The 14,986-nt window shown below is 41.6% G+C and overlaps 1 protein-coding gene across 19 annotated transcripts in view; it reads left to right on the top strand.

Moving 5' to 3' along the window:
- LOC108925612 (ERC protein 2) overlaps positions 1-14,986 on the top strand; it is a 238,838-nt gene that overhangs the window by 127,424 nt on the left and 96,428 nt on the right. For all 19 annotated transcript variants that reach the window (XM_029249231.1, XM_018737690.2, XM_018737689.2 and 16 more), the window contains one exon: positions 10,597-10,757. In XM_029249231.1, the coding sequence (XP_029105064.1) occupies positions 10,597-10,757 (161 nt within the window). The remainder of the gene's footprint in view (positions 1-10,596; positions 10,758-14,986) is intronic.

Here is a 14,986-nt window from a genome sequence, read left to right as displayed (position 1 = left end):
TACATGTATTCACCTGGGTTGACAGTGCAGTAGGCCAGCAGCCTGTGTGAGCGTAAAGCTTTGGCCTTCTCTGGAATGCGGCAGTGGCTGCAGATCCTCACGGGCACCCCTTGCACCGGATCGACCTGTTTGGTCCCACGATTAATGGGTCTCCCTTAACCCCTCGGCCTGCTGTGGGCGAGTGAGTGGAAACAGAGTCCCCCGCTCAGGTCTAACTCTGATGTACAGCAGAGAAACCCCCTTCTAGGATGTCCTGCACACTGATATAGGATTACCCTACACGATCTCCGCTTCTGACTCTCAACTCCAGTTTGCAAGCCCTTTCACAGGATTGAGAGGGCCTGTTTGACTGATCGTTCTGAGGTAGACCAGGTGAGAGGAGGATAGGAAGACAACTTTTTTGCTGTTGGTTTGAAGAGGTATGACATCCTATCAAGTCTGCCTGATGTGTCAGCAGTCATACTCGGTGGTCAAATTCAGAACCTTCCTGCACTTATTACACAATGGGAGATTCACTTGTGAAGGTTGGGCTCAACTCTTCTCAGATTGTCCTGCAGACAGAAAGAATTTACATGGATAGATTTATGATGATTTTCATTTCAATTCATTTACAATTGGCTGATATTTGCGAGGGATAAAAAAAATATTTTTTGGAACAGAAGGCCAAGAAGAAAAAGAAACTAATGGGTACAGTAATCTAACAAGGGCAAAGCTCAGGAAGCTACGCCCATTCCCAGTGTCAAAGTCATGTTGTCTTCCTCCCCCCTGTTCCTTGGGCCCTCAGCCACCATACTTGTGACCATCGGCACGTTGTCCCTCTGCTCGTTCCTGAAGGCAGGGATGGGGGAAATTGTGGGACTCTGTTTTACCCGAGATAAAACGACGGTTTGGCTCCAGAGATCCGTCATCCAAGGTGCTGAATGATCCATCTTCTCCTGCCTCACTGAAGGTGTTACAGTAGATATAACCTGAATGCCCTTTCTCCTCATCTGACAGTTCTCTCACAACAGTTCTGCTTTTCTTGTCAATGTTTTACTCCATGTTTTTTCTTTTTTCCCTGGGAAGAACTTTGCCTTTTGCCAGATGGAGATGAAAGATTCCTCCTGCTGGAATTTCCTTTGTTATTAATCCTAAAAATGAACAACTTTCTTCTAACCTCCCTTGAAAATAATTTTACCAGACATTTGACATGGCCTGCCCAAGAGGGATCCCTCTGCTATTAGTTATGGGAAAGAAAGAAAAATGGTTTTAAACCAGTTCCTTTGTGGTAATCAAGGGAAATGTAGTATTTTGGTTGTATAGGGAGAATGGGCTGTTCCCCTAGATTTCTTTTGTCAGATACTGTGCAAAAGTAGAGATTCACCAGAATATGCGACTACTGTAAAGTCTGGTGGGGTGTGCGGTGGTGCAGTGGGTTGGCCCAGGTCCTGCTCTCCGGTGGGTCTGGGGTTCGAGTCCTGCTTGGGGTGCCTTGTGATGGACTGGTGTCCTGTCCTGGGTGTGTCCTCTCCCCCCGTATGGGACAAGCGGTTCAGAAAGTGCGTGCGTGTGTGCGTGCATGTAAAGTCTGGTTTGACTATGTTGTTTCGCCCCAGCACAAATAAGTGGAAGTGTGGTCAAGTCCAACTTGTTCTGATCACTTGCATGGTTTGCAAAACAATAGAGGGAGAGTAGTGGTTTATTGGTGCCTACTTCTATGCATGTCCAGGTAGTGCAAGCATATGGATTAGTTGCCAAATTAAAAAAAAAAAAAATGCCAAAATGTTTATAGAAGTTTTTATTTATTTTACTGTTGGTAATCAGAATAATGTCGCAATTATTTAGCTATATATTGTACTGGACAAAATCTCTACCAGTGAGTTCTTGTAGAATACATGGTCTTAGAATGTGCCAGAAAAAGGAGCCCCGCCATGTGGTCATTGTGGTAATTGCAAGTGTGTCCTCTTTTCTTCAAGGCTACCATGTTGACGTTAGATGGATCTGCCTTCAGCAGGCAGGGGGAAAGCAATGGAGGATACTTCCTCTTACTTCATTCTGGTGGTGTCCATTTTTTGCTTGTTAGCAGGGCTCTGAGTCTGTTCTTGGTCCTTCCCAGGTTGTCTGTGGTCTTAACTCATGATTGATTATGTAATGTTGGACTGTCCTTTTGCTGCGATTGCATCTTTCAGATTTTGGGCTGGGTGCACTGATTGCTCTGGATCTGTACTCAGACAGGGGAAACGCTTTTCCGCTTCGGGGAACTGGAGTAGTTTGTGACCAGTACAGATCATGGCCTGGCCTCATAACCCTGAAGCCTTTCTGTTCATGCTCATTGTGTGTGTACATACCATGTCCCCACACCCATTTGATGTAAGTCCTTCCAAACCACCATGATAATTTAGCTTCTATTATTTCTTTGTTTGCTTGACGTAATCCTCCGCGGGGCCTCCTGCAATAGACTGAGAATTCCCATTTTCTTGCCAAAATCGCAAATAAGGCTGAGGCCTGCTTCTGCCAAATTGATATGACCCCTTTGCAGAACAGGTTGCCATTGTTCTGGCATATTCTTATTCTGTTTGAGGAAGAGTTCATGTAGCTCTCCATACCTGTTGAATACATTGCTTATCGTTCTTAGTGTTTGACTTCATGGTAGTTTCACACTTTGTGCTTCAGTGTGTTTAATTTTATTATATATGGCTTTCCGTCCATTTTCTACCATGTGTACAGTTCTGCCGTTTTACATCTCTGTTCAGATCCTCTTTCTGTCGGTGCATTCCCCTTCTCCTCTCAGGGCGGTGCTCACACATTTTAAATGCCCTGTGCTGTACATTCTGAGCTCAACCTTGGCCGAAGATCGGATCTTGGCCTTTCCCGCACTCTGAGTGCGTTTTCCAGAAGGGAAGCTGTAAATGTTTAGTCTGTGCAATGACTTTAGCAGCACAATGGTGACCTGTATCGCTTCCTGCACCCAACCTTGCCCCTCCGCCACCCTGGTATGGTCTTCGGGGATTACTGGCACCTTGAGTCACTTTAGACAGTCTCAGACGTCAGGAGAGATCTCCACTCGCAGCAACGATGTCTGAAAGGCACAGACTTGGTGAGCTTATTACTTGAATTCCAACTGACTGGTTAAATATGGGTTAAGTGAATGGGGGGAAAGTAAAACCTAATGCCAAGACATCAAAATGTGATCTCTAGCAAAGGGACCACCTACTACGCCTTACACAGATAGACAGATTTGTAAAGAAGTCTATGAGAACTGGTCAGTGAGCTTAGCCAAATGCTTAATATTTATGGGCAAAATTCATCCTGTAGGAAAGAGCAGTTCTCACATTTATGAATATCATTTCGTTTCCTTAAAGGATTCTCCTTGCACAACCACTGAAGTTTATTCCTTAAGATGCTTGTATGATAAAAAATACTTCTTTTAAAACATCTTTGTTGTTTATGGGCATAGGGTTAGTTATAAGAGTCAACAGAGCCCTTTATTGCTTGGCTGGATTGTTTGTGCTCATTCTGGTATTAATAGGGCCAAATAATGGCATTAGTAGCAGGAGCAGCAGGTAGCATCAGGATGTCTGAACCCCATGTCCTGCAGAGTAGTACCCTTGAGCAAGGAGCTTACTCTGAATTGCTCAAGTAGAATTGCTCAGCTTTATAAAAAGGTGAATAGTAAATAGCTTAACATTGAAAGTCATCTTGGGAAAAAGTCGTAAATGTGACTTGGGAGAAAGGCATTGGTTAAAAGGAAAAATAATAGTACGTGTCAGCCTTTTAATGCACTGTCTTTGCCTCATTTAGCACCTGTCTGAAGTGAGGGTCACCGCTACTCTAAGCAGCCTGTACCAAGGGGCCCTGTGTCCATCAGAAGAGTCCTTGAAAGATGCCTGCCTGCATGTTATAACTGTAGCACAGGCAGGTGCCGGGGCGATGAGGGAGATCCAGGCCGTAGCCCGGAGCACGGGTCCTGCACAGGCAGCTGTTTCATGCTCGCTGGCAGTGAGCCTCAATCAAAATCACACATTATTTCCTACACCAGTATTTCTTTACCTGCACCCACAACCAGGTGTCTTTCATTTGAATATATATATATATATATATATATATAATAGTTCAAGAGATGTGGGGGGTTGAGTTGTGGGGTGGCTTCAGAAAAGGTTTATATCTTGCAGCTGCACTATCAGGCTTTAAAAAGTGACTACAGTTTCAGCTTTCAAGCCAAACACAACTTCAAACTGTTTTCATAGTCTGTCTAATAGTTCATAAGGCTGGCAGAGTGAGCCCACAGTGAGTGTTTAAAAGTTTTGTCTTAATTATTTACCCAAGATATTCTAAACTACACATAATTTTATTTATTGTTCAACAATATTTAAAATAATGTCACAGACCTAATATCATGGTTCAATAAATTGAAGTTCAGAATGCAAACAGGACTGCAAGAGACTGAACTGCAGAATATAAAGCAGGGACACAGAGGAGGAGAACGAAAAAAAACAAAAACGGAGTCCTCAGTGCCTCTTTGTAAGTAATAAATTACACAGTATTTTTTATTAGAAAGCTGTCTACTGGGTGTACACAGTCCTGACACTAGTCACACACACAAATACTTTATATATCAAATATATCTTCTAAAAGTGGCATTTTAAATTATGCCTTTAATAATTAAAATTAATTTTTAATAATTAAAAAAGCCCTCATTCAAAGTCTCATCCACCCCTGGAGTGTGTGTTTGTTCTTTAGTCTGATGTGTCTCTGCTGTGGGCCGGCACACACACACACACACACACACAAACACACACACACACACACACACAATGGAGCAGCACAGCAAGAGGCCACAATGACAGTTTGCATGACACCCTTGATATGTGTATGTGTTCTGTTTCCGTATGTTGAAGGTGGCAGCATGTGTGTGGGTGCGGGGTGACTGTGTGTGTTTGTGTGCTGGTCTGCATTCTGTACTCTCTTCAGTTTTGTAGCTGGGTTCAAAAGGAGCAGGTTGGGGCTCTTCTGTACATTACTGGGGTCAGACTGGGAACCACAGGAAATTGAGAGCCATCAGGGTCCAAAGGAGCGCCGTATAGGAGCTCTGATACTGAAGCAGGTCTATGGGGAACGGACCGGGGTCCCAGGCTGGAGCTCTGGATGGTATGGGGGACCCTCAGGGTATGGGGGGGTCCTAGTGGGAGCTGAGGTTATTGGGTTCATGCCCTTGATGGTGCTTCAGTTTTTTCAAAAGCTCATGGCACTTGCAAGCAAATCCACAGAAACATGTAATAAATTGTTTTATTGATGTTCTTTCCATCTAAAGGTTAACAGAAGTACTAAAGTAATGTGCATTTTTGTGATATCAGTTCTTATATACTGTAAATACCACAATATGTGTTACCAAAAAAAGTGTGAAAATGAGTCCATAGTGTCTGTAGCCACAGTAATGTAACAGGTTAACTGCCACATACTGTTCATATATTATATATCATTTTGGGGGGATGGCATTCAGTCAGTCTGCAATAGTGGCTGCAACTGGGTTATTAATATTTTCCCTCTTTTCTTTTTTTAAACATAATCAGTCTCATGATGCTCCTACATGTTCTCACTCAGTGGTGCAGTTGAAGCGAAGCGCGTGTAAAACTGTGGCCATGAGTTTTCACGCCACCATCCGATGGGATTCAGTTTTTTGAACGGAGATGTTTCACTTTTGAACCAAGCCTTTGAAGCAGCGTCCAACTCGATTGGACAAGGAGCGAATTAGTACAGCTACGAGCTCGCAATGGGATTACAGAAAGACGATTTAATAAAGGAGGGCGCTTTCCTAAACCCTTGAAGTCCAGCTGAATTAGCACGCAGGGGATAACAAGATAATCTGATTATTACCCATAACTTTACTAAAACGCATTGTATTCATTATTAATGATGTGATTTTGAAATGTACGGTGAGAAAAAGTGTTTTTTTTTCTCTTTTTTTTTTTTATTTTTCTTGCCAATTCAAGCCTCAGCTGAGGAATCGGGCCTTTGTGGATTCTGATCACAGACCAGCTGGTTACCCAAAAGCCAGCGCTTCGTTCTCAAAGTCAGCAGTCAACTGCTCTGATTATGACTCCAGCGTGAGAAGTGCAAGAACGCCATGTGATCTGATTGCAGGCTTCCTCTTGAATAACGGCCGGCGCTTTTCATTCTCCATGGGCACTTGTGGAAAATGTCGGTGATGATAACCAGCCAAGTCCACTTGACAGTTCTTTCACTGATGCTTTTCAGCAAAGGTGTTTTACTTATTCCCAGTGCATAACTCGTTGGAAAGATATTGTCGTCCAAAGTGTCAGAGCCTTAGTTTTTAATGACCCAAAAAACCATAAGGCTTGAAGTTGCTTGTCTCAAGTGGGTTCGTGGCTAGCTGGAGTCTAACTCAGCAACACAGGGCACAAGGATGGAGGGGACACACCCAGGACAGGAAACCAGTCCATCACAAGGCACCCCAAGCAGGACTCGAACCCCAGACCGACCAGAGAGCAGGCCCTGGTCAAACCCACTGCGCCACTGTGCCACTGCACCGCTCCGTCCCTTAAATCAAAATAAATAGGTAAAAAAAAATAATAAATACGTAAACCCTTGCTTAATATACTAAATAACACCTCAAAAGAAACCTTCTTTTGGTCCTCGGAAAATACGAATTAGGTGGCTGACATATGGTCCAGCAGATGGCATAGTAGTTAAGGCACTGGAAATAAATAAATACCTTGCACTGGAAGGGTACAGTTTTAAATGCTTCTCGTGCAGTAGTACCTTTGATCAGTAAAAGTCAACCAGTTGTATAAACGGATAAATCATTGTATGCAAGGTAGTTTTCAACAATTTCCAACCTAATGTTGAAGGTCGCTTTGGAGAAGTGTCTGCTGTATAACAACAATGACAAATAATAGTGACAGCAACAGCACTACTACTACTACTACTAATAATGATAATAATAATAATCATTTACGTATCAGATTGCCAGTGCTGTTCCATCATGGAGGTGATAATATTTTTGGTTTTGTTGTAAGGATATTTTTTTCTTGATGCCAGACTTCAATATTTACTGTTGGTGGAATATCCTTCTGCAGCGTTCATGAGGACTGGAATGGACATCTGCGTAGCACACACACTCGTGCACACAAAGGAAAGTCTTCTGGCACTCTTCGAAAATGTGTGAATCATTTGTGTCTTTCACAGAAACAGGCTCTGCAGCAGCACCTCTGCACCTCTGCTGAGCACTGGACCCAATATGTTGCCCTGAGACTGCACAGGGCGGGACGTTTCAAAGCCCATTGCTCTGCCACGGCCGTCAAATATGTATTTGTTTGTGTGCGATGATGAAAGAACGCTGAATGCAAATGTGAAAGCCTGCGTTGCACTTGCCGTTCTTTACATTGGAGGAGCTTAAAAGAAACTCGTTTTAATGAAAGAAGAAAAGCAGACAAATCAGTAAAGGAATTCCTGTACCGATGTCGGCTTTATCTGACGAAGGGATAAGACCACATGCAATGCTCTAAATTTTTTTTTAAAAAAGGGAGGAAATGGCGCTTGATTAACACAAAGCAGTTCTGTAATCTGTGGATCCTATTAACAAAGGAGGCAGTTAAATATGGATTTTTATTCTGTTAAGGTTAAGTACATCATGACCTAGAAATGTTAAAGACATTTAATGGCTGCAGACGTTTTCAAAGAACTGAACTGAGAATATGAATGCTGGCTGTAGAGTATAACCATGGGATTTTACGCTTCTGCTGATATTTGTAGTTTTCTTAAATTTGTGGCAATAATTTGGCATAGCTTTAAACTAAGGTTTGATCCCTGAACTGTTTTAGAGTATTTAAATATTTACCCACTGTTTAATTTATTAGTACTATTATTAACTTATCATTTAACTTGTCATTATATTACTGCGTATTTAACCATTGCACTTCTTCACAATTCCTTACTCTCATTGCTGAGAAGAATGTTAATTGTTTCTGTGAAGTTCTGTGCTGTGGAAAGTGCCATATTTACCTGTATGTTTATGATGCACATTTTTAAATTACACTTCAATTTTCATATGGGGTCGCAGGTAATGGTAAGAGTCAAGCACCCAGGGTCAAATCCTACTGTAGTAGCCTTGACGAAGGTACTGATTCTGAAATGATTAACCAAGTGCTGGATCTTTACCTGCTGTATGTCACACAGTATGTCACTGATGGTTGGGGTGTGGGCAGCCAGGTGGTCTCGCTCAGTCTCAATTCAGGTTATATTCATAGTTTCAAAGACTTTCTCACCTGTCTGTGTGTCATTGAGCGTATGAATTCTCTTGTGTGTTGGTCTGCTGGAGCCCAGGAAGTGTTTTCTCTCTATTTCGTCATTTTTTTTGTGTCAGTCTGTAGTTTCCACGTCATAAAGGAGGTCTTTAATGACATTGTTATGTCTTATCTCTGTTTATGTTTATAATCACATATATTTATTCATATACTTTTCTGTTTAGATCTTATTTGCTTGTTTTTATTATTTGAATATATTGATATCTTTTGCAGATATTTGTTGAATGGAATGGTTTGCCTTTTCTTTTATCTTTAAACACTGTGAACACAGTCAGTCTGTTTTCAAAATACTTGTATTTTCGAGTAAATGTTGCAGTAAAACTTACCCAGCTATATAAATAGGTAGCTGATTGTATATAGCTTAGGTTACAAACCTAACTTTGCAAAACAACTTTGTCAAAGCAATTAAAAGTGGGTGGCACAGTGGCACAGCAAGTAGCACTGCTGTCTCACAGGGCCTGGGTGGTGCAAGTGAATGTGGGTTTGATCCCTGCTCAGCCCGTGTGGAGTTTGCATGTTCTCCCTGTGTCTGCGTGGGGTGCTCTGGTTTCCTCCCACAGTCCAAAGACATGCTGTTCAGGTTCCCCCATAGTGTGTGAGTGTCACGGAGTGAGTGTGTTTCACTGATGCATGGATGAGTAACCCCTTGTAAGTAGTGTATCTAGCAGTGTAAGTCACCTTGGTGAATAAGGTGTGTGGGCTGATAACACTACATAGAGTTTGTTGGAAGTTGCTTTGGACAAAACTACAAACTTGCTTTGGACTACATCAGACGTGTTAGCGCTTTCCAGGGCATTCCAGTTCTCTGTAGAGGTAAAATTCCCACAGCGACTTTCTTTTCTTCCTGAAATTACCTGAAATGGTTCAAGCTGAAAATGATTTTCCTGCTCTTCAGTCTCGTGATAGATTTTCAGGCTTGAAATATGTTTCAGCTATATGATGTTGTAGCACATTTAGCTCTGTTTTCCTAGCTTTCTCATTCTTCACAAATCCATACATTTAATACTTAAATAACTGATGCTTTTACTGATGTTTTGACAGTAGCCATAATCAGCAAATAATGCCTGATAAAATGGCATCTGATTAAATCAGATTAAAATCATGGCATTGCTTGATGCACTACTGTGATTCTGTTATATTTTCCCATTTTGTTAAACCCACTTTCAAATTTCTCTGCTTTCATAAGATGGTTCTCATACTTCCCATGTTTCCAAGCGACAGCTGTTTGGAGTTCAAAAGTTCTCTCTGCTTGGTCCTTCCTGGCCCTGCCTGTCACACAATGGAGTTCTCATAGAAAAAGCCTGACCAACATGTGGAAGACATCACCTGAGATATGTCCAGATCTTGTTTGTCCCCCCCCCCCCCCATCACTGTCCTTTTACTCTGTTTTCATACAAGATGTCCAGGTTTATCAGTTTATTAAAATTCATATTGCACTTGTTCCACTGTAGCAACTGCTGAAGGATACTCCATAGATCTGTCATCGCCTATAAAATTGATTCTCCTTATTTTACAGGTCGATCAGTTATGTAAAAATGTAATTTTTAATCTATACATTTAAAACTTCCTCTGACCAGAAGTACTAAAAGATCTGTGGAGTTGCTTATGTATTCACAACTTTTTTCTTTTTGACCGGAAAAACATTGTTGAATTTAACAGAATTGAACAGAAAAGAAATGTGTTTATACAGAGCCTTCCTTGATAAGACTGTACCACTCAGACAGCACAGTAAGATACACAAAGTTGTTTTCAGTTTAAATAACAGAAACTGTGAACTGTCTTGTTGTTTAAGAAGTCTGATTCAAACATGTTTTAGTTACCCTTGCACTCTTGCAATCAAAACAATGACAACGTTGTATAACCGTTGTTTGACAATGTAGTGCTATAATGTAGTACTATACAATACTATGGAGTACCAGACCATATTAGAAAGTATGTGCAGAAGCAGCAAACTTACTGCAAATCGCAAACACACTGAGTTCCACTACCTTTACTATTACCGTTTACATAGTGCAGCCCTTTGTCTATAATGTTTTGCAGTGTTACACAGTCAACTCTACATTGATTTACTGATTTAAGCAGCTGGCTGTACTTACTGTATCAAATCACGGTAAGTACCTTGTTCAAGGATGCAAGAAAAGCATTGAAATTCAAACCCATACAATTCCTTCAGATCACCAGGCAACCACTAACCACTTTGTGGCCCTTAATAATCTAGGCCCACTCAGTAGTGTATAAAACTGTACACTTGAACTTGTGGGAGTTTCAGTGTCTGCCTGTCTCTATGTGGCAGCTGGAAGAGCTCCTTTCTGTACTGGAGAAGACCCGTCAGGAGCTGGATTCCACCAAGCAACGGCTGACGTCCACTCAGCAGTCCTTGGCGGAGCGAGATGGCCATCTGAGCCACCTGAGGCAGGAGCGCCGAAAGCAGCTGGAGGAGATCCTGGAGATGAAGTAAGTCACCTACCTCAACCCCATCATACCTCCCCTCAAGTGGCGCACTTCTCCTGAGCAGAGCAAAGAAGGATATCCTCTAGATCCGCAACTGCTTAGATTTGAGGGCAAAGACCATGGTCACATTTCTGTTTAGATGTGTAGTCCAACCTCACTAATTCATTTTTAGGGTGATTTACAACACTTGATACACTACACTAAGCTGCTTACAAATCCACCCAACAGAGGTAACACATGCACAGCTACAATCACACACTTATGCACACAACTACTGGCGATTTATAGTCGCCAACTCACCTGAAGCGCATGCCTTTGAACTGTGGGAAGCAATTGGAGGACCTAGAGGAAACCCATGTGAATACTGGGAAGAACACCCAAACTCTATACAGGCTGAGCTGGATTCAAACCCACAGCTCAGGAGCTTCAAGTACCAGTACTACCTGCTGCACGATTGTGCCATTTTTAGGGCAGTCTGTTGTGGAATAGAGTATTTCAGCTCAATGTGGCCAATTGATTGTTTTTGGATGACAGTGGCTGAGTTTGTCATCAGTGATCCATCTCAGTGTAGCGTCTTTGGACACTGTAGACATTGGTTTCCATGTGGTTTTCAAAGTGGATGAAACGGCTAGAAAGTTTGCCACAACTCTCCTTTGTCAGGCTCTGGAAGAAAAGAAGCCCCTTCTATTCCCTTAGCTTAAATAACTTGCAGAATAATTTTAAGTTTTGCAAGCATTGGGAATTACACTGGCTATTCCACGTAACTGCCCTTAAATAGTGCTTAAGAGGTATATTTTATACTTTATTTGCTTCCAAAACCTAGGCAATGGCAAACTAATAACCTCCATGGTAACTGAATATGGAAAGTAATAGTACACTGTTGTAGTGAAGTTATGCTCCATATTGACTTCTTGCTATGAGTGTATTATTTAGATGTCAGTCTAGCAGGCATTTTAAGTAACAGCAGACGTCCTCAGCTTTACAAATATTTCTGTATATTGAGGACAGGTGTCCTGGTAGGCTTTCTTTTTACACAAAGTTCTTGCGGAGTTCAAATATTTATCGCATTTATGGTAACACATGTGTTTGGTTGAGTTGTTTGACTGAATGAGTGTGTGTTGCATATCTTATTGGCATGTGGCAACAAAGAAGTGCATTTAAATTGAGAGTGTAAACTGATTTCTCTGAAAAGGAAAAAATGGCTTAAAAAAATCAAACATGGTAACAGAGGACAGAGGAGCCCCAGTTTTAAAGTAACTCGCTTTGGCAGACATCTTCGTCAGGTGTTTTTCCACCTTTTTTATTACCTGAACTTATCTTTTATTATTTTATAACTAGAGAATTGCTTAAGAGTTATTATTTGCTCCAAGTGCAGTCCAGTCTCTGTTTATTGCATATTTGAGATTTCCCCAGTTGATCTCTGGTTAGTTTCCTGTGCTTTGGGCTGCTCACAGCAACTTTAGCTGTTTCCCAGACAGGTATTCATGCCTACTGTATGTAACCCATGCAGAAGATCTCCAAAGTGTATTTTCTCATTTGTGCAGCATGCAAGCCAAAAAAAGTCAGCAATCATGGGGTACATTAACCACTTGTCTGGAACAGTGTTTCTTGAGGTGGTAGCTCCGAACGGAAAACCGAGGAGATTGTCATTCAAGTAGTGCTGGCAGTGCTAACCCTGCACACAGAGGACCCCTTGTTCCACCTCATGGCATAATTGTTGTCTCATTAACATGCCATTTCGACGATGTTTATGTTGGTTTATTTTTACATTTATCATTTTCTCAGCCTCCAGTTTTTCAACGTCCTTCCCAACCTGTGAATTTGAATTTCAAGGCTCATTTCACTAACTGTATTTTGGGATTCCTGCAGGTGTGGAAGAGAAGAAAATGAGAAAATAAAGTGCGAAAGCAAATAAACTGAGAAACTGAGTACAAAGTCCTGAGTAGGAATCAGCCGAGTTCTTGCGGAAAATCTGTTTATGATGAGCCTTGTATTTGTGGAAGTAATGAAATATGAACGTAGCACATAGCCACGCATATGTACTCTCTCCCCTTCTCTTACTCTCTGTCAGGCACACACACTCACACATATATTTTTCATATAAATACCTGAGGAAGACCTACAAGTCCAGATGCTTCAGTAAAAACAGTGTAAAGGATTTAACCAGATTTTGCTGTCAACACAATTCTTAAGCAGTAGAGCGAAACCATTTCATTTTGGGGTCGGTCCGAGTTTAGGCAGCAGTAGATGTAAACGGTGAACGGTACAAATTCTGATGCGATAATGTGCACATGGTCCCTCTGAGGGATGAGGGTGAGGATGCAGTAGGTATCCATCACGATCCAAAATAAGTCACATGTTTCTGCTCAGGGTTTCTAAAACCTGGCTTTGTTTGCTTTTACTTGGGTAAAGCTGGACAAGCTCGACCTTGTATTTTTGCCAATGCAAAGGACCCTTTAGGGTCTCAGCAAAAATTCACACCTCCACCACACGAGAGAGGGGGTGACTTAATCCTGGAACCCTTTCATCTTGTACACCTTCAAGCGCTACATTCTTAAGAGCTGGAATGTTCTGTTACCTTTATTTTCTTTTTTTTTAACCCTTGTTTAACATTACAGGGTTCAGGTGTGAATACTTGGGATGGGGTGAGGTCAGAGTGTGGAGGGAAAAAGTTTGGGGGTTTGCAAGGACAAAAAAAGAACTCGATTTGCTGAACGGCTGAGTGTTTTCTGGCGTTCTTGAGGGCTTCAGAAGCATGATCCTAGCAAGGTCTTGGGGTGGATTAGGAGCTCTGCCGGTGACAGTTAGACCTTTCCCTGTGGGCTGGGGCCTTCTGTGTGGTCCCAGGAACAGAGGCCAGCGACTCATACGGCTCAGAGGTGCTCTGGCATAGCCATGACTTCCATCACAGCTGCCTGGCATGACAGTCATCTTCCCCTTGACATCTCACACAAGCTAATGCCCCTTAATCCACCGGGAAAGGCTCCAGCATTCAGGGATGCGTCAGCCTGGGGAGACAGGCGGGGCTCCCAAGTCGACCAGCTTGTCAAGAGTATACATAGGCTGAGGGGGCAAAAGTCAGAGGTCATTTACCATTTGAGAAATATTGTAAAATCATAAGAAAGTAATCCACCCAGAAGCTGGGTTTTCTGAATGTGTACGTCTTGAATAAAGCGCAAAATATGGCAATTAACCTTCAAAAAAGGACTCTTACAAAGTATTTTTTTGTTGACATTAGTGTGGTTTCTTTAAAGAATTATCTGTGGCTTTGACTGTTCAACACAGTGAATGAAAAAGATAAATTAAAACCCTTTTCATATTCTTTTTCTCTGGGTAGGTTTACCTGATGTATTAATCAGACAGCTTAAACTCAAGCATCTTTAACCTCTTTTTACATTTCAAACTATACGTTTTACATGGAACAGGAACAAGTACGCTACAGGACTTTGCAAGTGAGAAAAAAAAAATCCAGAGTAACTCCAATGTTCGGTTGACTTCCTTTATCATATGATTATTGCTTTGGAATATAATTATATAAAAGTGTGAAGTGTGGCGATGTTTTGAAAATCAAAATGATTTTAATGTAATTGCAATTTATGATGATCAAACCCACATGAAGCATGTTACGAGTGTGACGTAGTAATCCACCCTAATATGTTTCTATTTATTGTTGACCTTCTTAACCATCAGAGTGGAATAACTTTCTGAGGAGAGTAAGTATAGTCTTTGTGTGTATCATTAAATAACTGTCACTTTTTATTTGATAGTTCTTACAATCCTGTTTCACTGAAAATGGGGAAAATTTTTAAATTTGATCAAGTCAGTTCAGCGATGCTTTGGCTTCTTACAAAAGTACAATATATAAATCTTCTTTGAAATATGACTTGAAAGAGCACATCCCTGAAAGAGGGGGGAAAAAGTGAAAAAGTAAGCAGAGCGAAGAATAGGCAGCACTAGACAGGGGGCCCCATAGGGGCCCATCTGAATCCACTTAGATGTAAATGGCTTGTCAGTATGAATTAAGGTTACTTTTCTGAAGGGACTGCTTGACTTTGTTTACCGTAGGATTTTTGACAGTCTCTTTCCTCTTTCAAGTAAACTTGGCTGGTGTATACAGTTGGTACAGCGTTAAGTAAACTCATCTTTTGTTACATTAGCGGGGTTATAATATCACCAGGGCACTTTTACAGCTGCATGACTGGAGGTCTAAACACGAGGAGGCAGAGGCCAAG

This window comes from Scleropages formosus, chromosome 2 (assembly GCF_900964775.1).
Source record: "Scleropages formosus chromosome 2, fSclFor1.1, whole genome shotgun sequence".
NCBI classification, from domain to species: domain Eukaryota; kingdom Metazoa; phylum Chordata; class Actinopteri; order Osteoglossiformes; family Osteoglossidae; genus Scleropages; species Scleropages formosus.
This window is presented reverse-complemented; position numbering and strand designations above follow the sequence as displayed.